The following is a 25,323-nucleotide window of genomic DNA, read 5'->3' on the forward strand; positions in this document are numbered from 1 at the left end:
TTTCTGTTTTTTTGGTTATCTTAGTAGTTGTGAAGTGATGTGTCATTGTGGTGTTGAATTTTGGGTCCACAGTGAGTAATGATGTTGATTATCTTCGTGTGCTTATTGGCCATTTGTGTATGTTCTTTGGAGAAATGTCTGTTCAAGTCCTTTGTTAATTTTTTTTTTTTTTTTAAAGATTTTACATTATTTGAGACAGAGAGTGAGAGAGCACAAGCAGGGGGAGCGGCAGGCAGAGGGAGAAGCACGCTCCTTGCTGAGCAAGGAGCCCGATGCCAGACTCGATCCCAGGACGCTGGGATCACGACCCGAGCCAAAGGCAGACGTTTAACTGACTGAGCCACCCAGGCATCCCCCTTTGTTCATTTTTAATAGGATTGTAATTTTTGTTGATGAATCATAGGAGTTCTTTATATGTTAAGGGATGTTACACCCTTAACAGATACACGATTTGTACAAGCTCTCTCCTGTTCTGTAGATTGCCTTTTCACTTTCTTGATGATGTCCTTTGATGCACCAGAGTTTTTAAATTTGATGAAGTCCAATTTATCAGATTTTTGCTTTTGTTTTCTTTGCTTTTGATGATATAGCTAGGAATCCATTGTCATATCCACTGTTAGGAAGATTTACCATAATGTTTCTTTTTTGAAATACTAAAAGAACTAAAACATTTTTTGGAAGTTGTGAACATCTCTTTTTAAAAAAGCTACATTGTTGAAATGCTTTATTGGGTGACTGGGAATTGAATCCTAGATTTAATTCTTTGGAGACCTGTGAAAAGCCACCTTCTCCTGTGTCATAGGCCTTGTTCGTAAATGCTGGGAGAAGCTCCTTAAGAAGGCCCTGGTCTGGGTTGCTGGTAACGAATAGGTTTTTACTCTCAAGGCAACTCCTTTAGTTACCTGGGCTGCTGTGTTCAGGAGGATTCTGAGGTCTTATCTATGTTAAGTGGAAAGGAGAACTGGGCTCTATTAAAAATACCTTTCTAACTTGTTACATTGTGAAGTCTTTTGATAGAGGAGGCTGTTTCTTAAGATAACTTGATCACTCCTAACTAAAGTACTTAATCAGTGATAACTACTTGCTATATGGAAATTCAGTCAACAACAAAAAATATTTACAAGGGAATTAATGTAAATTGAGCACTACTGTGAGCCAGCTAGTGTGCTGTGTTTGACAGGAGAATTATGTAATCTTGCTAAGGTGGGTCACTTAGATGAGAAAATTGAGGCCTGGAGAAGTTGAGTGACTTCATTAAGCTATCACTATTAGAATGACTTAGCAGTGACTCCGACTTATGCCTCTGATTTTAAAATGTTGTTTTTAGACATAAAAGCAGATAGTAGTTAACATATGGTGCATAATGATTTAAGGAGATTTAAGAAGATAAAACATGAGTTACATAGAGATACAATGAGATTATCATAATGACATAAAATAGAATATCAAAGTTGCAGAAAGTAGAAAGTAGAAAAACATCACCCATTGTTTCTCCCTTTGAACCCATCACCTTGTTCATTTTGTAGTATTTTCTCCTGGCCTTTTTTTTTTTTTTTTTTACCTGTGCCAAAGTTTGTTTTACAAGATCGTAGCCATAATGTATACATAGTTTCTTGTACTTTGCCTTATGGATTTTATCTGATAAGCCTTTTTTTTATGTTATGACATAAGGATATTGGTAATTCAGTTAAACTCTATAAGAAACTCTAGGTGATCTTGTTTCCTTGTGTAATAAAATTTTAGTCGGGAGCTAAACCACTGTTCTTTGTACTGCCAGGGTGTGTTTTTTTGATAATAATTTTGGAAATTCATATTTCATGTTAATTAGAAAATAAAAACACTGGCTAAAATGTGAAGTATTAAAGAATTTTCAAAAGGTCATTTCTTGGAGGTCATACTTTCATCTGTAATCTAGTACTGATTCTTGAGAGCAGGTCTTAATAAAATAATCCTCCACATTTTAAATCATCTGTAACCCATAACCTTGGATTTTGTTGCCCAAGCTTGCTTGCTTACTTGCTTCCTTCTTTCCTTCCATCCATGTATTCATTCTTTATTGAGGGCTCAAAAAGAACTTAAAATGCTGGTAGTGGAGTTGAGATATGCAAAGATAATGCAATGCTAAGAAGATTGTGCTAAATGTAGAAAATATTGATAGGAAAAACTGAGTGCTCTGGAAAGTCAGCAACGACGCAGCTACCTCGTGCTGTCGCCAATCAATACAGTTTAAGGACTGGAGCAGGTTTTGAAGGGTGGGGAGAAGTTGACGCTTTTTGAAATGTATCATTGATTTCGCTGCCTCACTTTGGGATTGATGCGGTCATGCTTGCTTAGGGGCCTTCTGTGGAGAAAAACATTTGAAAGCAGGCATTCCTCTAAAAATTTAAACTTTTGGCTTTTTAAAATCAAAAGTTTACTAACTTACTTATTCCGTGTTCCTAAGTTCCCTCTTCTCTTAGATGAGAAAATGGAGACTAGCCGTTCATCGTTGTGTGTAAATGAACCTAAGGATGATGTACTATTACTTGAGATTGTAACAGTTTTCAAAGTTAACTTTCTACAGCTCATTTATAAATTATCTTATGAAATAAGTAGTCCATTTGAAAGTATTAAAATGCATTTAAACATGATTCCTGTTCTAAAATGCAAACCTTCATCTGTCGCTGTTGAAGTCACAATAGCTTTTCATTGATAATTCCTTCTCCAAATTGTTAGAAAGGAATTGTGGTAGCTAGCAAGATAAATTGGCCCGTGTTACTTGATTTTTATGGAGCTGGCAGTGCTCCGCAGACGTCTGCGTGCTACAGAACAGGATTTGATATTCGTTTTTTAATCTCACTCTTTGAACCATGCTTTATATTTCATGTGTTCAGTTGACAGATTTACATCTTGTGTCTGAGATTTGACTTCCTGATAGTTTTTAGCTGCCTCTTAACGCCCTGAAATGTCATTCTGTTATGTAGTATGTTGGCACCTTATTGTGACCTATGAAGTCTTAGGGAAGATATATTTTAATGCTAAAATAAGCATTAATTTATGTGCATCCGTATAGTTTTGTTTAGTTGATATTTCATTTGGTTATGTTTTTTCAGAGCTCATTTAAACTCAGATTTTCAAGGTCTGCTATTAGGGAAATGCCATAAACATAATTCGTCTACTCCAAGAAAGGCAAATGGAACATCAAACGGAGATCAATAAAAATGACATTTCAAAATGCTAGCCTGCAAATTGTGAATCATGCTGAGCCATGCAGTGGAATGAATTTCCTCTGCCCCTCGGGTATGTGTAGAAAGTACAATGAGGAGAGAGCGCTGAGTAAGCCTCAGCCCTTACGCTCTCATGTTCTTCCTACCATACTTCTAAAAAACCTTGTTTCTGAATGTTAAATTTAAAGCAGTATACTTGAATGATTATGATGTGCTTTTGAGTAGAAAGAAGTATGCATGAGATCTCCGTTTATCTTTTGTCAAGAAAAGGTTAATAAACTAGCAGGAAAGCTTTCTGAGAAACGGTTTTGACAAGGCACAAAGATATATAAGTGGAGGTTCATTTAACAGTATTCTTCTTTTCCTTTGTTTCAAAGTAATTAAACTTGGTGTCCTAAGCACCGTCAGAGAGTCCTGTGTATGAGCGAATTGTACCCCAGTCCTTCATGGTTTCAAACCGTCTTTCATCTCTTCCTGGTGATTTGGCAGCTTCCCCTGCCCTCAGTGGGCATCACTTGGTGAGGGATAGGCAGTCCTTCTGATTGTGTTTAAGTAACAGAACCTGACACAGCTTTACCTGTGGGGATCTTCCTTCTCTTTTTTCCTTTAAGGCCCTTGATTGTTGTTGTCATTCTTTGAAGGATGAGTGTTTGCTTCCCTAATATGAAACGTACGCTCTGTTGCTCCGTTTTAGTTCTGACTACATGTATAATACTTTTGCGTTTTGGGGACTGAAATTGTAGGTGATGGCAGTGACCCTCGCGTGTAGTTCCAACAGTGCACTGTGCCGAGTTGAAGAGATGACAGCATGAAGGCCTGGGACAGGTTTGCACGTGGGGGGACCATCCCAGCTACGTCATGACCTCTGTCTGGCTGATGGCATTACATATCATATCTCAGTGTCATAGATGCTAAAATGTGAAAGCATATGCGTCTTAGAAGCGATGAAATGGAGGGACTCCTGGGTGGCTCAGTTGGTTAAGCGGCTGCCTTTGGCTCAGGTCATGATCCTAGGGCCCTGGGATCGAGTTCCGCATTGGGCTCCCTGCTTGGCAGGAAGCCTGCTTCTCCCTCTGCCTGCAGCTCCCACTGCTTGTACTCTCGCTCACTCTCTCTCACCCATGCTCTCTCTCTCTAGCAAATAAATAAATAAATAAATCTTAAAAAAAAAAAAAAAAGAAGCAGCGATGAAATGGGATGGTTGGATTTTGCTTTGTGATCCAGTCTGATAGGCTTTCTTTTCGTGGGTAGATTTAGCTCATTTGCAGAGTGGCTATAACAGACATGCTTGATCTTGGTTTTGCTGTATTATTTTATGCTTTCTGGTTTTTTGCTTCTCTGCTCTCTTTCACTATGTGGCATATGTTTTCTTTTTTTAATGTGTATTTCTTCTATTTTTTTGTTCTTATGGTTGCCTTTGTAGCTTTTTATGCTATATTTAATCCTTCTGTTTTTTTTTTAGATTGTCTTCATACATCTAAAAATGAGAAATGATGAACTTGTATATTTCATCTTCTCATCTCTTTCTCTACAGTCACTATCCAGTTTTGGTTGATTATTTTTAGGGATAACCTTTATGCCTTTCAATATTGCTTACAGCTTTTACTTGATCTTTCAGTTTTAAATGTTATCTTTTGGCCTCTGACTCTTAACACATGAGAAAATCAGTATACTTACATGATCTCCCACTTTCTCTGGGACTTCCCCCACCTCTTATATTTGGATTTATATTATTTACATTTTATACTGTAACTGTTATACTCATATTGTTCTGTTTTTATTCTGTGGTTAAATGGATTCGGTGCTTACTGACAGCCCCTTTGCTGTAGTTCCTTCATTTATCTCCTATTTGGCTAAAATTCATCCTCTAGTGTTTTTTTCTTTTTAAATAAAAGTCTTACGGTAATCAGAAGTTTTATTTATTTATTTATTTATTTTTAAAGATTTTATTTATTTTTTGACAGAGAGAGATAGCAAGAGAGGGAACACAAGCAGGGGGAGTGGAAGAGGAAGAAGCAGGCTTCTCGCTGAACAGGGAGCCCGACGTGGGGCTCGATCCCAGGACTCTGGGATCATCACCTGAGCCGAAGGCAGACGCTTAACAACTGAGCCACCCAGGCGCTCATAATCAGAAATTTTAAATCAAAATCCCTATGTGGCTATTGTATGGTTCCGTTTACATGAAATATCCTAAACAGGCAAATCTATTAAGACAGAAAGTAGATTCGTGGTTGCTAGAGGCTGGGGGTTGGGGAATGGGGAGTGACTGCTGATGGGTACAGGGTTTCTTTTTGAGGTGATGAGATTGTTCTGGAATAAGATTGTGGTGATGATTACTCCATGAACGTTCTCCATGAACATTCTAAAAACCACTGAATTGTACACTTTAAAAGGGAGATTGTATGGTATGTGAATTAAATTTCAGTAAAAAAATAAAATCTGTATGTGGCAATGGAATCAAATAGTTCAAAAACTAAATAGAGGCTTTACAAAGAACAACACCCCTGCCTCCACCTGTGCATTTCCCCTTCTCCAGAAGTAACTATAGTCAGCTCTTTTGGCTAATTATTTTAGAACTTACCTTCCTGTCTCTGAAATATAAAACATGCTCATATTGCTACTTCCTGATTTATCAAGTTTTGAAATTATCTATTTCCTATGGAAGTTGAGGGTTTATCTTTCTTTCTCTCCTCTCCTCCCCTCACCCCTCCATCGCCCCCCCCATAATCCATACCTTTTTCCTACCCCATTTGAATATGGTTATATCACAATTTTGGTTAGATTCATGTTTTAGTGTTTGCGTTATTATAACCATATAAGTGCTGCTCAGAGTTAAACCATGTAATAAATCAAAATAAGTTTTTTCTTTTCTACACAGCTTTTTGTTTTCTTTGGAGTTAGTAATAGTCTTGGGTTTTTTATTATTGTAGCTGCTATTGGCTTATTTATGTGCTTATCCCTGCTTCAACTGCAAACTCTCTGCCAGTTGTCTAAATCCTTTAAGAACATTCAGATATAGCATAATCAATCCATTGGTTTCATCTTCTTAGAGAAATCTGTCCTACGGCTTTCAGAAATGCTCTAGTCTGGAATGTCCTCTTTACCTGGCACCCAGCTGTCCATCAGTTTCTTCAGTAAGGACCCAGATTATATGATTACCTAACCTGAGTTCTTCCAAGTCCCAAAATATTTGTTTACTTCCTTTATTCTTGAATGGCACTGATCCAACTATAAAATTATTCAGATTCCATGTTTTCCTTGGGGCAATTGCGGGATTGCTTCACATCCTCCAGAGCAGTACTTCTTAAATGATCTCTGTGAAAGGATCAGTCTTTTGTTTGTTTGCTTGTTTTATGTTCTTGTTTTTATTCTCTACCCATTGGGATCAGATACTTCTGTAAATATAATGAAAATAAATTACTAGAAAATAAAATGAAAAAAAGAGAAGACATACAGACTACAAGCCCACATTTTTTTATTAGTTTGAACAGACATAAAAGTGCTCTAATTGGTATAAAAATTTCTAAACGTAGACTCTTGATATCTGTCTTTGTCTCATCAGGAACTGGTAACAGTTGACCGCCAGCACTGGTGCGTGGCCAGTCTGTGAGGAACACTGTTCTAGAGTTAAATTTGGTTTTACCACCCAACAATTCTGAAATCTGCGTTTCTGCAGATACCTTTATCTATGCTGATACTTGGTTGATCCCTATGCAGATGATGGAATTCTAGGTTGGAAATATTTTTCCCTCAGGATTTGGAAGGCAATGTTCCATTTACTTTTGTCTTCATTATAGCTGTTGAGAAGTTCAAGTTCAGAAAGTTCATTCCTGATCTCATAAATGATCTGTGAGCCATTTGATCCCTTTGTCTTTTTTTTTTTTCTTAGAATCTTACTATTCCTACAGGTGTGACATTTCATGATTACCTATCTTGATGTGAGTCTGTTATATCCTATTTTGCTGGGTATTAGGTAAATCCTTTCAAACTGGAAACTCGTGTCCTTCAGGTCTGAGAAATTTCCCAGATTATATTCCTGTTGCCAAAGAATGAAAAACCAAGTCGCATGTGATTTAGGGCTGAGTACAACCCATTTCTTGCTTAGTATTTTCTGGGGTCCTCTTTGCTTGTTTTCAAAGCAAGCAAATTCTTGCCTTTTCTTTAAAGCACTTTTAAAAATCTTTTATTGTGGAAAATTTCAGGCATATACAAAAGCAGAGAGAACAGTGTAAAGAATCTCCCACACCCACACACAGCTTCATCAGTCATCAGTATGTGGCTAATTTTATTTCACTTATACCTTCTACCCTGACCTTCAGTGTAGATATTATATAATTGTACCCATAAATATGTTTCTATGTATCTCAAGAAATAAGGCCTTTAAAAAAAACATAATCACAATACTGTTAAAATACCTAAAAAATGAAACAATTCTTTAATGTTACATAACATGCAGTTAATATTCACATTTCTCAGATTAGCCTGTAAATGCCATTTTATAATTGGTTTTACAAATCAGGATCCAGACAGGGTTTGTGCATTGTAATTTGTTGATATCTTTAATCATTTGTTGAAGAAACAGAGTAATTTGTCCTATAGAATTTCTCACATTCTGGATTTGTTGATTGCATGCTGTAATGTTTAACATTTATTCTATCCCTATATTTCTTGTAGTGCTATTATCAGACTCAAGTTCAGTTTTAGGGGGCAATACTCTTTTGTAAGTAATGGGGTATATTTCCTTTTGTATTACATAGATAATGTCTGGCTATTCACTTTGTGTGATTTTAAGATTGATCATGTGCACATTAGCCAGTCTATAAGCAGTACAATTGATTTTGTATATTAATCTTTGAGTTTACTTACTAGTTGTAGCAACTTATTTATTTATTTATTTATTTATTTATTTATTTATTTATTTATTTGACAGAGAGAGACATAGCGAGAGAGGGAACACAAGCAGGGGGAGTGGGAAAAGGAGAAGCAGGCTTCCCGCCGAGCAGGGAGCCCGATGTGGGGCTCGATCCCAGGACTCTGGGCCCATGACCTGAGCCGAAGGCAGACGCTTAACGACTGAGCCACCCAGGTGCCCCATCAACTTTTTAAAAAATATTTCCTCAGGACTTTCTACATATATGATCATGTTATCTGTGAATAAAATTTTTATGTTTCCTTTCCAGTCTGTGCCTTTTATTTCTTTTTCTTGTCTTATCAAAGTGGTTGGAATCCCAGTCAGTGTTGAATAGAAATGGTAAAAGTAGACATCTTTGCTTGTGTCCCAGTCTTGGGAGGAATGTGTTCAGTCTTTTACCAGTATGGTGTTAAGCTATAGGTTTTTCTCAGATGCCCTTTATCAGGTTGTGGAAGTTCTCTTCTGTTCTAGTTTTCTGAGAATCTTTCTCGTAGATGAGAAAGTGCTTTTTTCCTGCATTTAATGAGATGATATATATATATATTTTTAAGATTGTTAATATGGTGAATTGCATTGATCAAATGCAAACATTGAAGCAGCCTGGCATTCCTGGGCTAACCTGCACTTAGTCATGCTCTTTTACCTTCTTTATATATTGTGGCTTTGACTTGCTAAAATTCCATTAATTTTTGAGTTTGTGTTTATGAGGTTTATTGTTCTTTGGTTTTCTGATAACATTTTTTTTCTGGTTTGGTATTGGGGTCATGCTGGCCTAATGAAAGGAATTGGGAACTGTACTTTCCTCTTCAGTGTACTGGAAGAATTTGTGTAGAATTGGTATTGCCTCCCTGTCTTCTTTTTGGCATTGTTTCCAGTGAGAAATCTGATATTATTCTCTTAATCTTTGTTCCTCTGTACATGTCTTTTTTCTTCTGATTTTAAGATTTTCTCTTTTTCACTGATTTTGAATAATTTTATTATGATGCATCTTATAGTTTTCTTTGTGTTTCTTGTACTTGAGGTTCTCTGAGCTTCTTGAATCTTTTGATGTAATTTTTGGAAAATTTCAGCCATAATTTTTTCAAAATTTTTTCTGCCCACCTCCCTTGGGGGTCCATTTTCATGTATTTTGGTCCCTTGGTGTTTCATTTTGGATAATTTCTAAGGCTGTTCCTTCATATATATTGTTCTTTTTTCTGTGATGTCTAAATTGCTGTTAATCCCATCTAGGGTATTTTTCAGCTCAGACAATTAAAAAAAATCTTTCAAGTTCAGTTTGGGTCTTTTAATATTTTCTGTGTTTTTACATAATAAGCTCATGCTTTTTTCTACCACTTGAACATGTGGAGTGTAGTTACAGTAAACGGTTCTGATGTCTCTGTCTACTGATTATAGGTAGCACCTCTGTCATCTGACTCAGTATCAACTGATTGGTTTTGTTGGTGTTTATTTTGCCCCTTGTCATGGGTCATGTTTTCCTGTTTCTTATATCCCTGGTACTACTTGATTCAGTGCTGGCCCAGTGTCCATTTTACCTTCTTGTATCCTGGGTAGTTTTTATTCCTTTACATATTTTTGAGCTTTGTTCTGGAACACAGTTGTTACTTGGCTATAGTTTGATACTCTTGAGCAGGATTTGGCACACTACAGGGCGCAGGCCAACTCTAGTCATGCCTGTTCATTTACATTGGGTTTGTAGCTCCTTTTGTGCTACAATCACAGAGTAGGTGTGACAGAGAAACCAGATGGCCTGCCAAGCTCAGTATTTATTACCTGATCCTGTACAGAAAAGGTTTGTTGTTCCTTGCTTTTGAAGGCTCACCTTTAAGCTTTTTGGCAAGACTAGAGCACTTTGTGGGGTAGAGTTAATTGCCCCCCCCCCCCCCAAGTTAGTTACCCTCTTCAGCACCGTACCTGATGCTTGTGTTTTATGAGGTTTCTCACTCGGGCACGTTGGTAGACAACCATTCTGTATCCTGTTGGGTGTCTGGTGATTGTCCTACCTGCTCCTTTCTAGTGCTTCTCTCCCTCGTTCTGGGTTCTTCCTTCACATGCACGTGCTGCTCAGTACTCAGCGACCGACTTGAGGGGAATCACGGCAAACCGTGCAGCTCTCTCTCTCAGTGTCCTGCTTTCTGGCCTGTGGGCTCCATATATGTATTCTCTAGTACTCGGCCTGTGAATTCCAGCCGCCCTCGCCTCCACCACTTCTCAGCTCTGCCTCATCAGTTTGTTGAGCCGTGTTTGGGTTCTCCGTGCCCGTGACACTGGCTCGTCACAGGCAGTCAACTGGGTAGGTGTAGACTCCCTCCTCTGGTCCCTTCTCTTATTCACTGTTGGACTTCGGTTGTCCATTATGTTACTTTGTCTGTTTAAAAAAATTTTGAGGGCCAGGATGGTAAATCTAGTCTCTGTGACTCTATCATGGCTGGATATGGAGGTCTTCGACCCTTAGCATTTAATAACGGAAGGTAAATTCAGTGTTTCTGTTGCTGGAGAATGTCCTGGTTCTTTCTGCTGCATTTCGTGTCTTAGGGGCCCTTTTCTCTACTGACATTCTTACTTTGAATTACTATAAAATTTCCCCTGATACCACTTTCCCTTTTCTTCCCAACCATTGATAAAGCTGTCAGAAGCACAGTTATCATGGAAATAGAAACATTTAAATTACTGGCACGATAAGCTTATTTCTTGCTGTAGCCATTCAGAATATCGATTTGTCACTGCCTTGGGTGCTTTGAAGTGAAGCTCTGCTTAGATATAAAAAGTTTTAAAACCCACTTTGATTCTATGTGAAGTTCACAGTTTTTACAGTGCAGTTCTAGAGGTTAGTTCAGTTGAAACTCTGTGACTCTTCTTAAACTGTTAAGAATCCTTTAGTGCACTATTTGACATGCTTAGATTTAGACATTGCCGACCTGCTGTAGGCCTCGATACTGTTGTTTGTTTTTCTTTGGTTTTCTTACTCTGACTTCATATCTGGTACACCATATACAATATCAGCAGTTTTAAAATAACGTACCGTGATTATTTTCTCTCTGTAATTATCTCTAATAAAATGAAAGGAAAAAAAAAACCAAAGTGGTAACTTTGAAATCAGATAGGAGTATGACTTGAAAGAGATCAAATGGGCTATCAGTATGGGTTTTTTTTAAGGCTTTGGATATTGTCTAGCTTTTTGGGGGATGAGCTTTTTCAGAACTGCTTTCCTCAGTGCTGCTAAGAATAGAGGAACTTTGTAGGAACATTTTTTCTTTTAGGAGGTAATTTTTCTTGCTAAGTATGCCATAAAAAATTGAAGAATGACCTTAATTTCTCATTTTAAAATGACTGTCATATTGAGCCAGACTATTTAACACTTCAAAGTTAGAACACATGGATTTGTCAATAAATTTAAACGTGATAGTAGTCTCCATTACTACTAAGTTGTTTGAGTAATATATTATGTTCACATTTTAAATGGATATTGATCCTCATTCAGTGACTGAATTGGAGCATCTCAATTCTTATAAAATTGCTGATTCTTTTCTACTTTGTAGGTATGCAGCTGGACATAAATTCTAGCCAACATTCCACAGATTTTTTTTTTACCTTGGCTTCTTTACACGGTACTCTTAAGGAAGTAATAGTACTTTGTGCATACTAAAAATAGCAAACAGAAATTGTCTTTAAGACCACAAACTTAAAATATATTACTTTGTGTTTAATTATGTCTTGAAGGTACTTGAAGTTTATTGAGTTGTCCCTGTCTCAGAGAAAGTTTTGTCAACGATGTCAGCAATTGCTGTTGCCAGACGATTGGGAGAAGCATCAGGAGCATCGAGTAGTAGGCGATATTTCTATCACCCAGTTGAAAAGGCCCAGTCAGCTTCTTTATCCATTGGAAAACAAGAAGACAAATGCTCAGTATTTGTTTGCTGATCGGAGCTGTCAGTTCTTGGTAGACCTACTTTCTACCCTTGGATTCACAAGAGTACTATGTATTGGAACACCAAGGTATGTTGTATGATTTTTTAAAAAACTTCTACTATGCCCACTATTTAAACTGTAAGAAAAAATTATCAAGTAGTTATTTATTATGTTCTGGGACATAGCATTGCAGTTTTAAATATACAAGAGAAGTATAAAGCACGGTCCCTCTCTTGAGGAGTTTGTAATCTATATTACATTTGAGAGAAATCTTTATAGATTTCTGATATATGATAGGAGATTCCTTCTGATTTGATTTTTTAATTGCTTATAATTTTAGACTTCTCCTTTTCAAATAAGTTCTGCCTTTTAAAAAAATATTTGAAAAACTGAAACCTTGGTTATATCCGCCAAATTCTCTTCAGTGTTTCATTGAAATATTAGAAATACCAGGAGAACATTGGTGGGGTTGTTTTGGTTTATTTGCTTATTATCTGTGGCATTTGTAATTCCTTATTAAGTTTGCTTTCATTAATTGTTTTAGGTTGCATGAGCTGATCAGATTGAAAGCATCAGGTGAAAAGAAGTCTAACATTAAAAGCCTTTTATTGGATATTGATTTTAGGTAGGTTTATAAAGTATGATATTTATTCTTATTCATTGTCTCCTGTTTCTGTTTAATGTTTTTCTCTTATTGTTTATTACCTATTACAATCCTTTAATGTTCAGAAGTAGTAATTGGTTAGAAGCCACCTTTTTAGTCATCATATAAACTCCCCTTGTAATCTTCCGTATTTCAAACAGGAAGGCAGTGGATTTCTTTTTGTTCTTTTTTTTTTTTGCTGGGTGTGCTTCCTAAATTTTTTCAATGAATGTGTCTCATTGACTTGGGCTTGTAATTTAGAGATAAATTCTTACTGAGTGAAATTTCTTCTCATACACTTATTTTTCAAAGATAATTCTTTGAAATTTTTCAAAGATAAATTCCAGCATTTTGTTTCATCATGATGTTTTAATATATTTATTTTAATATTTAATTAATTAATTTTAATTCATTTTATTTGTTCTCATTCTTTTAATATATTTTATTTTAACACATTTTATTCATTGTAATTTATTTTAATATATTTTACCAGATGATGTGCATATTGTTTTTCACTGGATATAGCCTGAGGTCAAGGGAGTGCAACCAGGGAACAGACAGGTCTTAAAGCAGAGGATTAGCAAACAGATGGAGTCTGTGGGAGAGGGTCAGAATTAAATGGCATCTGACGTGTTGGGACAAACAGCGATGAGACTGCTGGAGGAGCACAGGTTGTGGCTCCCTTTAGGTGGTAATTTGGTAGCATATGTGTCCATCCACAGTCTCTGGGATCCTATAAACTTGGAGTAGTCTTTCTACTTTCTGTAGTTGTTTGAATTCCACAAGATCGTGGTGAGACTCTAAAACACTGTGTTGTTAGTATCTTTTACCGGTTCTTGAATATATTGAAGGAGGCAAGTACTGTGTTTCTTTTTATTTAATCTGACAGGGTCTGTTTGGCTAATATTCCAGTATTTGTTGGAGAGAACCTATGAAATTACATGTGCTTTCTCTCTAAAAACAAGGTGGACAGATTTTTGACGTGTAAAAAGTCACAAGAAGAAGAACAGCTTTTATAATTTATTTTTTATTTTTTTTTAGATTTCCAGGTCAACTTTAGGGTGTCTAATAGAATCAGCTACGTTTCTCAGAAAGAAGCCACACTTTCTGTAGCCTTTCATTCCCTGTTAACAGGACTAGCACAGTTCACTAATCTCTGCTTAACATGAGTGATGCTTGGCACAGTGGAATTCCATAGGTGATAATACAGACTTTTTAAAGAGAAACTCAGTTTCTTTTTCTTAAATTGAGATACAGTGCCCTGAAAACCCACCAGGTTAAGGTGTATATGCCAGTGGTTTGGGGTGTATTCATTATGTTTTGCAGTAATCACCCCTATCTGGAACGTTTCTATCACACTGGAAAGAAGCCCTCTCCCCACTTGCCCTGACGATCAGTGATCTGCTTTCTGTCTCCGTGGGTCTGTCTGTTCTGTGTGTGTTCTGTACATGGCATCCTGCCATATGTGACCCATGCTTGCATCTTCTTTCACGTGTTGCTGTGTTCGTCCAGCTCACAGCACATAACAGTACCTCACTTCTTTTGTGGCTGTATTAATGTTCCACTGAATAGATATATCAGATTCTTGTTTTACATCCCTTTCCTAAAGAATGACTGTTGAATTATTGTAAATGTATTATTTTAAAGGTAGAAGTTTAACTTTGGGGTTCTTATCGTAACAATACAAACAATAAATGGTGTTTACATTGAGTGCTAGTCCCCTGTGAAACCCTGCTCTACCTCAGTCAGTCCTCACAAAAGCCTCTCCTGTACGGTAGATGCTGTTACCCTCCTCATTTTCCAGACGAGAAAATCAAGGTATGAAAGAGGTGAAATAACTTGACCTCACAGTGATGAGTGGCCAACTCAGGATTCAAACCCAGTCAGTGTGGCTCCAAAAATGAAGATACCCTCTGGAAGTAACTTTGCTTTTGAACTTGTATATAAGCCTTTTTTAATATAGCCCATTGCTCTGGGGCGCCTGGGTGGCTCAGTCGTTAAGCGTCTGCCTTCAGCTCAGGTCATGATCCCAGGGTCCTGGGATCGAGCCCCGCATCGGGCTCCCTGCTCTGCGGGAAGCCTGCCTCTCCCTCTCCCACTCCCCCCGCTTGTGTTCCCTCTCTCGCTGTGTCTCTCTCTGTCAACTAAATAAAATCTTTAAAAAAAAAAAAAAAAAATATAGCCCATTGCTCTTTTGTTGTCCTAATGTCTCTCCCTGTCTCCATCTACCCCCATGCCTATTCCACGAAGATTCACATGAGTCAATAATGGGTTTGCAGGTTATTCGTATATTTAGAATAAGGCACTTCTTTATCAGGCACGTTTCATTGGAGCCCTGGAAATCTGTTTCTGTCGAAGAGGACGTATTGGCTCACGTGATGAGCCTAGGATATAGCAGACCTCGGAGCAGGCGAGAGCCTGGGCTTTGCCCATTGTTGTTCGGGCTCTGTCTTACTCTCTCCAACCCTCGTTTTGTCTTGCGCTGGATTGGCTCTCTGCTCCAGTTGGCTTCATGTTCCCTGCCAAGGATTTTGGCAGCAGCAGCTTTCAGCTTCTGTAGTCTCAGCTTAACTGTCCAGGAGACATGGCTCTCTTTCCTGAGAGCCCCAGCAGCATAGCTTCCAGGAAGGACTGGCTTGACGGGGGCCATATGCCTGTTCCAGAACCACTTCTGTGGCCTGGCAGGTAGGGTGCCCACACGTGGAGTGGGTTCACCAAAGGAAACCCCTCTCTGACCATAGGTGCATGAGACACACACATACACACACACACACAAGTCACATGTCCAAAACCGAATTATTTAACATAATGTGTCTCAGTTGTCAGTAGCACTCACCTTCCTCCCTTTGGGACTTTCACCTCAGTGAAAATGGTACAGTGTTATCTAATAGTATGGTTCTTTGAAGTTACCATACAATTTGTATTCCGATTTCATTCAAATCAAGCTTTTTCTAAGGTAGTTGTAGTGGACTGGTTTATACACAACCCAGAAAAAAATCAGTGATTCATCTTGTTCAGATTTCAAGGATCTCTGGTTTACTTTTTTTTTTTTAAGCTTTTTAAAGAGACATGATCTTTAATTCTGTCACCCAAAACATTGTGGATTTTGGCCTTTTAGACCTTTTTTATGCATATAAACATTTTAAAAAGTAAGAATCAGATAGTCTTTTTTTCCCCCACTATGTATCAGGCATATTTTTGTCTTTTAAATTGAGACATATATATTTCACATAGAAAAAAGACGTTTTTAGTATTATTCACAGAGTTGTACAACCATCACGACTACGTAATTCCAAAACATTTCCATCATCTTTGATGGAGGTGTCTCCATCAAAGTGGTCCCAATTACTGACCTCTCCTCTTTTCCGAAACCCTCTCCCAGCCCTTGGCCACCACTAATCTATCTTCTGTCTATAGATTTGCTTATTCTGGATATTTCATAAAAATGGACTCATACAATATGTGGCTTTTAGTATCTAGCTTCTTTCATTTAGCATAGTATTTTCAAGGTTCATGATGTTATACCTTTTTGTGGCTGAATAATACTCCATTATAAGGATATACCAAATTGTGTTTATCCGTTCATCAGGTTATGGACATTTGTGTTGCTTCCACGTTTGGCTACTTTGAATAATGCAGCTGTGCACATTTGTGTGCAAGTTTTGTGTGAATGTAGGTTTTATTATCTTTTGGGTATTGTTTAATTTGTTAGGGCTGCAATAACAAAAGAGCCATAGATTGGGTGACTTAAACAACAATAATTCATTGTCTTAGTTATGGTGGTTGGAAGTTCAAGATCAGGGTGTCAGTAGGTTTGGTGACTTCTAAGGCCTCTCTCCTTTGGTTGCAGTTGGCCTTTTTCTTGTGTTCTCACATGGTCTTTCCTCTGTGTGTGTACAGCCCCGGTTTCTCTTTGTGGGTCCAAATTTCCTCTTTCATAAGGACACCAGTCATCTTGCATCACAGTCTCCCCTAATAACCTCATTTTATTTTAATCATTTTTTTAAAAGCTCTGTCTCCAAATAGAGTCATGGTCTGAGATACTGGGGGCTAGGGGTTCAATAGATTAATGTTGAAAGGTTACAATTCAGCCCATAACAGGTATTTATCTTAGGACTGGAATTGCTGGGTCACGTGGTAACTGTACATTTAACTTCTTGAGGAACTGATAAATTGTTTTTTAAGGTGACTGCCATTTCACATTTCCACCAGCAATATATGGGTGTTCCAAATTCTCGACATTCTTGTCAGCTCTTGTTATTGTCTGTCTGTATTTTTAAATTATTTATTTAATTTTTTGAGAGAGAGCATGAGTGCACACAGGCAGGGGGAGGGGCAGAGGGAGATGGAGGGAGAGAATCTTAAGTAGGCACCATGCCCAGCACGGAGCCCAACGCAGGGCTTGATCTCACAACCCTGATGTCATGATCCTGAGATCATGACCTGAGCTGAAATCAAAAGTCAAACGCTTAACCAACTGAACCACCCGGGTGCCTCTATTGTCTGTCTTTCTAATGTGGTATCTCATTGTGATTTTGTTTTGCATTTTATTGATGGCTCATGATGCTGAGCATCTTTTCATGTGTTTACAGGCCATTTGTTTATCTTTTTGGAGAAGCATCTCTTCAATCCTTTGCCCATTTTTTAATTGGTTACTTGTCTTTTTTTTGTTGTTGTTAAATTGAAAGAATAAATATATTCTGGATACTAGACCCTTACTAGATATATGATTTATAAATATTTTCTCCCTTTCTGTGGGCTGTCTTTTCACTTGATTATGTCCAGTTTTCGTCCTTTTTCTTTGGTTACTTATGTTTTAGGTGTCATATCTTGCCAAATTCAAGGTCATGAATATTTACACAGTGCTTTCTTTGAACAGTTTTATGATTTTAGCTCTTACGTTTAGGTCTTTGTTCTGTTTTGAGTTATTTTTTTTATATATGGTGTGAGGTAGGGGTCCAAGACCTTCATTCTTTTGCATGTGACTATCCAGTTACCTCAGCACCATTTGTTGAAATGATTATTCTTCTCTCATTGAATTGTCTTGGTACCTTACTGAAAACCAAATGGCCACAAATGTATGCATTTATTTTTAGACTCACAATTCTTTTCATTTGATCTATGTTTATCCTTATGCCAGTTCCACACTGTCTTGATTACAGGTGTGAGTCTTCCAGCTGTATTCTTTTTCAAGATTGTTTTGGCTATTGTGGGTTCCTTGAATTTCCATATGAATTTTAGGATTAGCTTGTCAAGTCCTACAAAAAAGCCAGCTGGAATTTTTATAGGGATTTCGCTGCATTTTTTTTTATCAGTTTGGGGAATAGTTTTAAATATTAAGTCTTCCAGTTCTTGAACATAAGAGGTCTTTCCATTTATTTAGGTCGTTTTTAATTTCTTTAAACAATATTTTGTAGTTTTCAGTGTACAAGTCTTGCTTGTCTTCTTTTAACTTATTCCTAAATATTTTATTCTTTTTGTTGCTATTATACATTAAATTGTTTTTTAAATTTCATTTTGTATTGTTCATTGCTAGTGTACTGATTTACTTTTTTAAAAAAATTGTGGTAAAATACACATAGGTTAAAATTTACCATGTTAGTTATTCAAGTGTACAGTTCAGTAGTGTTAAGTAAGTTAAATGCCTTCACATTGTTGGGTACAACCATTCACCAGAACTCTTTTCATCATAGCTGAATTACTTTTAATTTGAAAGATTTACATGGACCCTTAACTCTTAATTTAAGCTATATGTCTTGTAGTTTTACCTTTTTTGGGCCTGTATATTGAAATCTCCTGCACAGAGTAGGGGATGTGGATAAAGTTATTTTGTAACTTATTGAATATACTGATATTTTTTTTCTTATCTTATCAATAAACTTCTGTGTATGTGTGGAAACAAAAACTGAAGGGGTTGTATTAGTTAGCTTAGCTTCTTTTATGCTGAGTCAGTTCTGTAAAAGGTCGACATTGGGTATTAAGAGAGAGCTCGTTGGGGCACCTGAGTGGCTCAGTCGGTTAAGCGTCCGCCTCTTGATTTCAGTTCAGGTCATAATCTCAGGGTTGTGAGACTGAACCCCCAGCGTTGGGCTCTGTGCTGGGTGTGGAGCCTGCTTGGGATTCTCTCTCCCTCTCCCACTGCCCCCCCTCCAATAAATAAAAAAAAGAGAGAGAGAGCGAGAGAGTGAGCTCATTTATTGAAACATGTTAGTGGCCAGAATCAACTGAGTCTGTTGCCTATACACACAATATTATGGGGTGTGGAGTTGGTTCAGATTTCTCACAAGGACCACAATTAAATCAGGAACAAATTCCTATGTGATAGAGAGTGACAGTGAGTAGTTAAGTTTTGGCACTTTAACTTTGGTTTATTGTTGCCCTACAAAAGGTCTGTCCAAGGCTTCAGGAAACTACCTCAACTCCAGTGTTACATATGCTATAAATATCCTCTTCGGGGGGTCTAAAATATGAAGTTAACATTTGCTAAGATGGATTTTTAGATGCTCTAATTTTAGCATGAAAGATGTGAAACTCTATTTGGCAAACTATCATCCAAATAAAGTTATATCAAAAAAATGAATTTCTTAGGTTCATTTCATGGACTAATTTTATTCAGCTCTTGATTACATTTCCTGTGTATAGAGCATGTTTCACACTTGGTAACTGACTCTCATTTAAAGAGAATGAATGGCCAAATTAAATGAATGTCCTTTTGCAGTTTTCAAGTGCATGCATTTCTGATTGGTTTTGTTTGCCTTATTCAATAGAGAGAATAATTCTTCGAGGCCAATTTCATTTTAAGAGGGTAATGTTCAGTGATTTTTCATAATTTAAAATATGAAAAATTATGCTCCCTTGTTTGTATCTGATGGAAACTCAAAGCTGAAATCTTGGCTTTTTTCTCTCTCTGACTCTGCCTACTGCTGCCCAGAATGTTTTAGACAAGTGTGCTGTGCTGAATTTTATGTAAATAAAATTTCTTTTTTAATTTTTAAAAAATAGACTATTGTGTCTTTGAGAAGCAATACGAAAAAGTGGAGAGGGGGTAGAAATATATTTTAAAAGGGATTGTATTTTCCTTTGCTCACACTTACAAAGCAATACAAGAAAGAAGATCATCAAATGATAGTTGATCCACGGCAGTACTGCTACTGAGATACACCTGTAGATAACTGATATACCTATATTATCAGTTACTTGGAATTGAGTTAGTTAGGAAGACATTTGCTTACGAATGCTAATTGACATTTTCCCACAGGTTTTGGAATGTTCATCAGGTTACAGTCTATAGTTTAAATGTTTTCAGTTATCTAAACCTTTTGTTTATTTCTTCAGTGCAAATTTATGTTTTATGAAATCAGCAGATGCACTAACATTATCTCAAATGATATTAAGGGACATTGTACTTAGAATGAACAGCTGTTCTTCTGTCTCTACAGAACAAGAAGAAAGGGGTTTAGATTATAGGAGGAGAAATTTTGGTTGGACATAAACATGATACCCTAATATGAGGGGCATTAAGACATAAATCTTTATAGCTGATACTTATTAAAATAGCGATGCCTAACATTTTAGTATATGGTATGTAGCTGCTTTGTATTAAGCACTTTACATATATTATCTCACTTATATTTACCAAGTCCTTTGGAGTAGACACTATTATTTCTTCCATTTTGTAAATGAAGAAACTGAGGCTCAATAGGTTAAATAACTCACTAAGGTTACATAAGTACTAAGTGAGACACCCAGGCTTTTTTTTTTTTTTTTAAGATTTTATTTATTTGAGAGAGAGCATGTGAGTGAACACAGGGAGGGGCAGGAGGGGAAGGAGAGGGACAAGCTGAGCGCAGGTCCTTTTGTGGGGGCTCAGTCCTACGACCCCAAGATCATGACCTGAGCCAAAATCAGGAGTTGAATGCCTAACCAGCTGAGCCACCCAGGCGCCCTAAGACCCAGTGTTTGAAACCAGACCATCTGACTGTAGAGCCTGTACTTTTTTTTTTTTTTTAAGATTTATTTATTTATTTATTTGACAGAGAGAGACACAGCGAAAGCAGGAACACAAGCAGGGGCAGTGGGAGAGGGGGAAGCAGGCTTCCCGCGGAGCAGGGAGCCCGATGCAGGGCTCGATCCCAGGACCCCGGGATCATGACCTGAGCTGAAGGCAGATGCTTAACGACTGAGCCACCCAGGGGCCCCTAGAGCCTGTACTTTTAACCATAGTGTAATATGAAGAGGGTAAAGCAGGGCTGCCTGTTAGACGAAATAGTCACCATGGGTGGTCAGTTATGGACAGTAAGGGAGGAGTAGAAGTAGAAGCAAAGTGCTGCTCTCACGATTTGGTTAAATAAATTGTGTAAAAAGCATGTGTCCCTGATTTTTTTCACTAGGTTATGAATTCTGTAGAAGGATGGTGTGATTCATATGTGAATTGTTTATAGCAAAATTTTGGAAGTTCAGAATCCTATTGTGATAACAAACATTATACAAAAAACTCAAGAGTTCAGCCAGAACTACCAAGACCCATATATGTAAAAATGGGGAAAACGTAGAGACAGACAATTAAGGTGTAAAGAAAGCTCAGTCTTATAAGAAATCAAATAAATGTAAATTTAAATCATAATGTGCTATGAATTTTTAGTAAATTAGCAAAAATTTATAAAATGTTAATGCCCAAAGCTGGTACTCTCATTCATTACTGATTGCATTTTAAAGTAGTATCTTAGAAGAATAAAATGTTTCAATCAGTAAATAAATATCTCTCTTTCCTGGTACTAATTCAGTAAATATGAAAGGCACATACTTATTTTTCTTATATATTGAGAAGCATATTTTATTGAGCTAATCTGCAATAGACAAGAAATGCTTTGTATTAAATATTTTTTTTGTTAACCACAGAAGAAAATAATTAACAGCTGTTGAGCAGAAATGTTGATTCAGTGTTTTTCTTAAAATTATTAAGTATGAAATGTATTTTAATTGCCAACCCATCTCAAACTTAAATTGCATAACAATCTATCAGTGATCTCATTGTTTCTGTATTATTCTGTGGTCTGAAGGAACATGTGAACTTTATATATGAGTCTTCTGTAGTTTTGTCACTAGCTTATTAACTTGGGAACATAAAAATTTAAGTTTGATATTCATTCATTGTGACTGACTCCCTGAGATTTTGGAGAAGTATTCTTTATATTCCAAAACACTAAGGAATGATGAAATTGCTTTTATTAAAGGTGTGATTTCATAGTTTTAAAATTTAGTTTGTATTTACTTACTATATAGCCATAACTGGACAAATAACTACAGTAATAAATTATTTTACAGGTATTCACAGTTTTATATGGAAGATAGCTTTTGCCATTATAACATGTTTAACCATCACTTCTTTGATGGAAAGGTAAGAATTATGACCGTTATCCTTCTTACTGTGGAAGAACAAATTCCAGAGTACCCTCTCTTATTTTCTTAGAGTCCCTCAAGATCAAATCATGGCTGTTCCACCATTTATTGATGGGCATTTTTTTTCTTCATCTACTGAGTGTGTATCGAGCATCTAGAAGTGAATTGTGCTGTTCTTCTTTTGTGACTTTTCACTGCTCTTTGGATACAGACCCACTTTCTTACCAAGGCCCCCAGGGCTCTGCCTGATCTGCCACCCTCCAGTCCGTCTTCTTGTTCCCGCTCTGGGGTTTGTTTGTGTTCTGGATGTATGGCTTTCATCTGGGACTGGCTTTTGGCTTTTCTGCCAAGTGGGCTTTTGCCCATGCTGTTCCCTCTGCCTTCTAGTCTTTGTTAACTTCACCTCGTCCTTCAAAGCTCTGTTCCAAGTCACTTTCTCTAGCCTTCCCTGACCCCCAGACAAGGTCAGGCTCTCCTCTGTAGCTATATGATACTATAATTAAAAAATTCTGTGGATAGTTGTTTGATGTCTGCCTCCCTGGTAAATGTCATGTACCAGTTAAAGGGATTTATAGTTTTATTAAACTAATTCTTAAAAATTAGACAGAGTCAAGAGTGACCCCTAATCTGTTAACTCTGGGTGATAATGATGTGTCAATGTAGGTTCATTAGTTGCAGTAAATGCACCACTCTGGTGGGGGATGGTGATAATGAGGGAGGCCGTCCATGGGTAGCAGGGGGTAGCTTCTTTCAATAATACGATGTTAGTAATGTCACTATAAATAAACAGCATAGCAGAGCTGATACTTCTAGTTTGAGCTCTTTGCCAGTTGTATTACAAAATAAAAACCATACCCAACCAAGTAATCACACCTGACAGGAAGCTGGCCGCAACTGTTTGAAATGATCAAGACTACCTGAAGCACATATCCATATATGCACGTGTATCAATTTTTTCAAAAACTGTAAACCATGTATAAGTATATATTGTGTTTTAAGATGTTAATTAATGATAGAACAAAAACCAAGCAAAACTAAAAAGCTACGTATCTAGGAAATGAAAACAAATTTTAAATTGTTGGTTGGGATTGGAAAATGAGTCTCCTGGTTCAGTCTAGCCAATGATGCACTCCTTCCATGAGACTCAGTCAGCATTGAAATACATATTTTTTAGCTGTGATAGCCATGAAAACCAAGTATTGAAATAAATAGCAGTTTAGAATTAGACATAGTTAGTTTTCCGAAGGGCTTATGTGCTCGATAATTTCTAGGATTTAAGAACTGATTAGATGAATGTGAAGGAGAGAGAGGAATTGCAAACTCACCTGATAACAGACGCTGGTGGACTTCTCAGCTAGGCCAGTGGTGATGAAGAAATGAGAGAGGTGGGTTCAGTAGGCATTTCACAGATGGAAACTGGAAGACTTGGTGGTAAGTGTACTGGGGGAGAAGTCAAAGATGACTTAGTGGTCCAGCCTGGCTTTGTATTTCATTCTTCAAAACAGGGTAGGAAAGGTTGGAATTGAAAATTGGAAATGTTGGGTTTGTGGAGCAGGTGGAATATTGATGTAGAGGTATTCAGTATGGCTTCTTGAAACTCTGGGGCCTCAAGCTCCAGGGTGTGGTCAGGGGGCAGGTGCAGTCAGGGCCGGCGTCAGAGTAGGTGAAATAACCACGTCTGTATTACTGCTGGATGCTGCAGCCGTGCGTCGGGTTTGTTCATGTGCTTATTTGTTTTTCATACCACAACTTTGCTTTCTATCTTGAACAGTAATGGTGAGATAAGAGTGAAATGATGTTGGAATACCTAACAGTTGGCTAACCGTTGTTTGTATTTTAAGAATGTAACATGTAATTAGCCTTTTTCTAGAAAATTCTTTTTAACTTTTATTGAAAGCTTATGGAATTACCTTATAAGTTTCTAAAATAATGGTTGGAATAAGCTGCCAAGACTGGGCTCCACTTTATTTTTCCCAGAAGAAAACAATCATCTAGCTCAGGCTTTCCTTTCTCTATATTTTAGGAGCGGCCTCTACATAGCACTGCGACTGTAGGGATTGATCTACAGAAAACTATTGTCTTGGATGATTTTACTCTCTGCCCTTTTTCTGCCTACTTCCTGAGTCAGGGTTTTCAGTGGAGGCTTACCATCTACTTACCAATCCCTGAGTATTGAAGCGTCTACCAGGTGCCTGTGAAGGTGTACAGGGTGCTTTGGGGGATATGAGCTTCTGTTGAGGCCCGTAAGCACTTCACAGCGCACTGGATTAAAGAGCAGGAGTTCCCTGTGCAGGATTTTCTCATAGAAAATCATATAGTCTTTCAGGTATTAGAAAATGTCATATGCCTTAATGGTCAGGGAGGTTCAGGTATGTACAGGGGATGGTTATTTAAAGTACCAAGCACTTTTGGGGCGCCTGGGGTGGCTCAGTAGGTTAAGCGTCCGCCTTTGGCTCAGATCATGGTCCTGGGGTCCTGGGATCGAGCCCCGCGTTGGGCTCCCTGCTCAGTGGGGAGTCTGCTTCTCTCTCTCTCTCTCTCTCCTTCCCCTTCTGCCCCTCCCCCCGCTCGTGTACACACCCACACACACTCTCTCTCTCTCTCCCCCAAACAAATCAGTAAATAAATCTTTAAAAAAAATAATAAAGTACCAAGGACTTTTTTAGTGATGATTGAGATGGAGGGAAGAGGTAAGGCACTGTGAACGCTGGTGGCATAAGCAAGCACCTGGTTTCCATAGGTGGTCAACCTTAGGACCCTCAGCGGGTCATGACTGGACGTCACACCATTGATTCTTACCTGGAAACAAATGTACTCTATGGTTTTTTAATTTGGTAAGAGTGTAGGTTTCATTTACTTGTTTATTTTCTTTTCCTACCTTTAAGTCTAAGGAACTGGAAGGTTTTTCAGTAACATCATCTGTATTTTAAGTCCTTGTTCATGTAGGCAGGTTAAGGAAGTGCCAGGCAGCACTTGAAAAATGATTAACCTTCCTGACACAGCATCCCTCGCTCTAGGACTTCCAGTAGGAAGTTAATAAAGACTCTCCTCGGGAAAGCGGATTAGGATGTTGTCGTTTTTCCTGTCATCAGCTGAGTCTTCTAAATTGATTTAGTAGTAGAGCAATATATATTTTATTATAAAGTACATATGGGTTTATTAAAGTTTAAAATGCCATTAAACTTTAAAGTCTTAGGCTATTTTGTATACTGTGCTGATTTGCTTTTATAGGTGAGCACTTGAAAAGGACTACA

The 25,323-nt window shown here is 37.6% G+C and overlaps 1 protein-coding gene across 2 annotated transcripts in view; it reads left to right on the forward strand.

Moving 5' to 3' along the window:
• Positions 1–25,323, forward strand: part of ZCCHC4 (zinc finger CCHC-type containing 4) — a 44,538-nt gene that overhangs the window by 2,648 nt on the left and 16,567 nt on the right. For both annotated transcript variants that reach the window (XM_032400117.1, XM_032400118.1), the window contains 3 exons: positions 11,839–12,114; positions 12,572–12,652; positions 21,995–22,067. In XM_032400117.1, coding sequence (XP_032256008.1) covers positions 11,839–12,114; positions 12,572–12,652; positions 21,995–22,067 — 430 coding nt within the window. The remainder of the gene's footprint in view (positions 1–11,838; positions 12,115–12,571; positions 12,653–21,994; positions 22,068–25,323) is intronic.

The sequence above is a fragment of the Phoca vitulina genome, unplaced genomic scaffold (genome assembly GCF_004348235.1).
Source record: "Phoca vitulina isolate PV1807 unplaced genomic scaffold, GSC_HSeal_1.0 scaffold3, whole genome shotgun sequence".
Classification (NCBI taxonomy): Eukaryota; Metazoa; Chordata; class Mammalia; order Carnivora; family Phocidae; genus Phoca; species Phoca vitulina.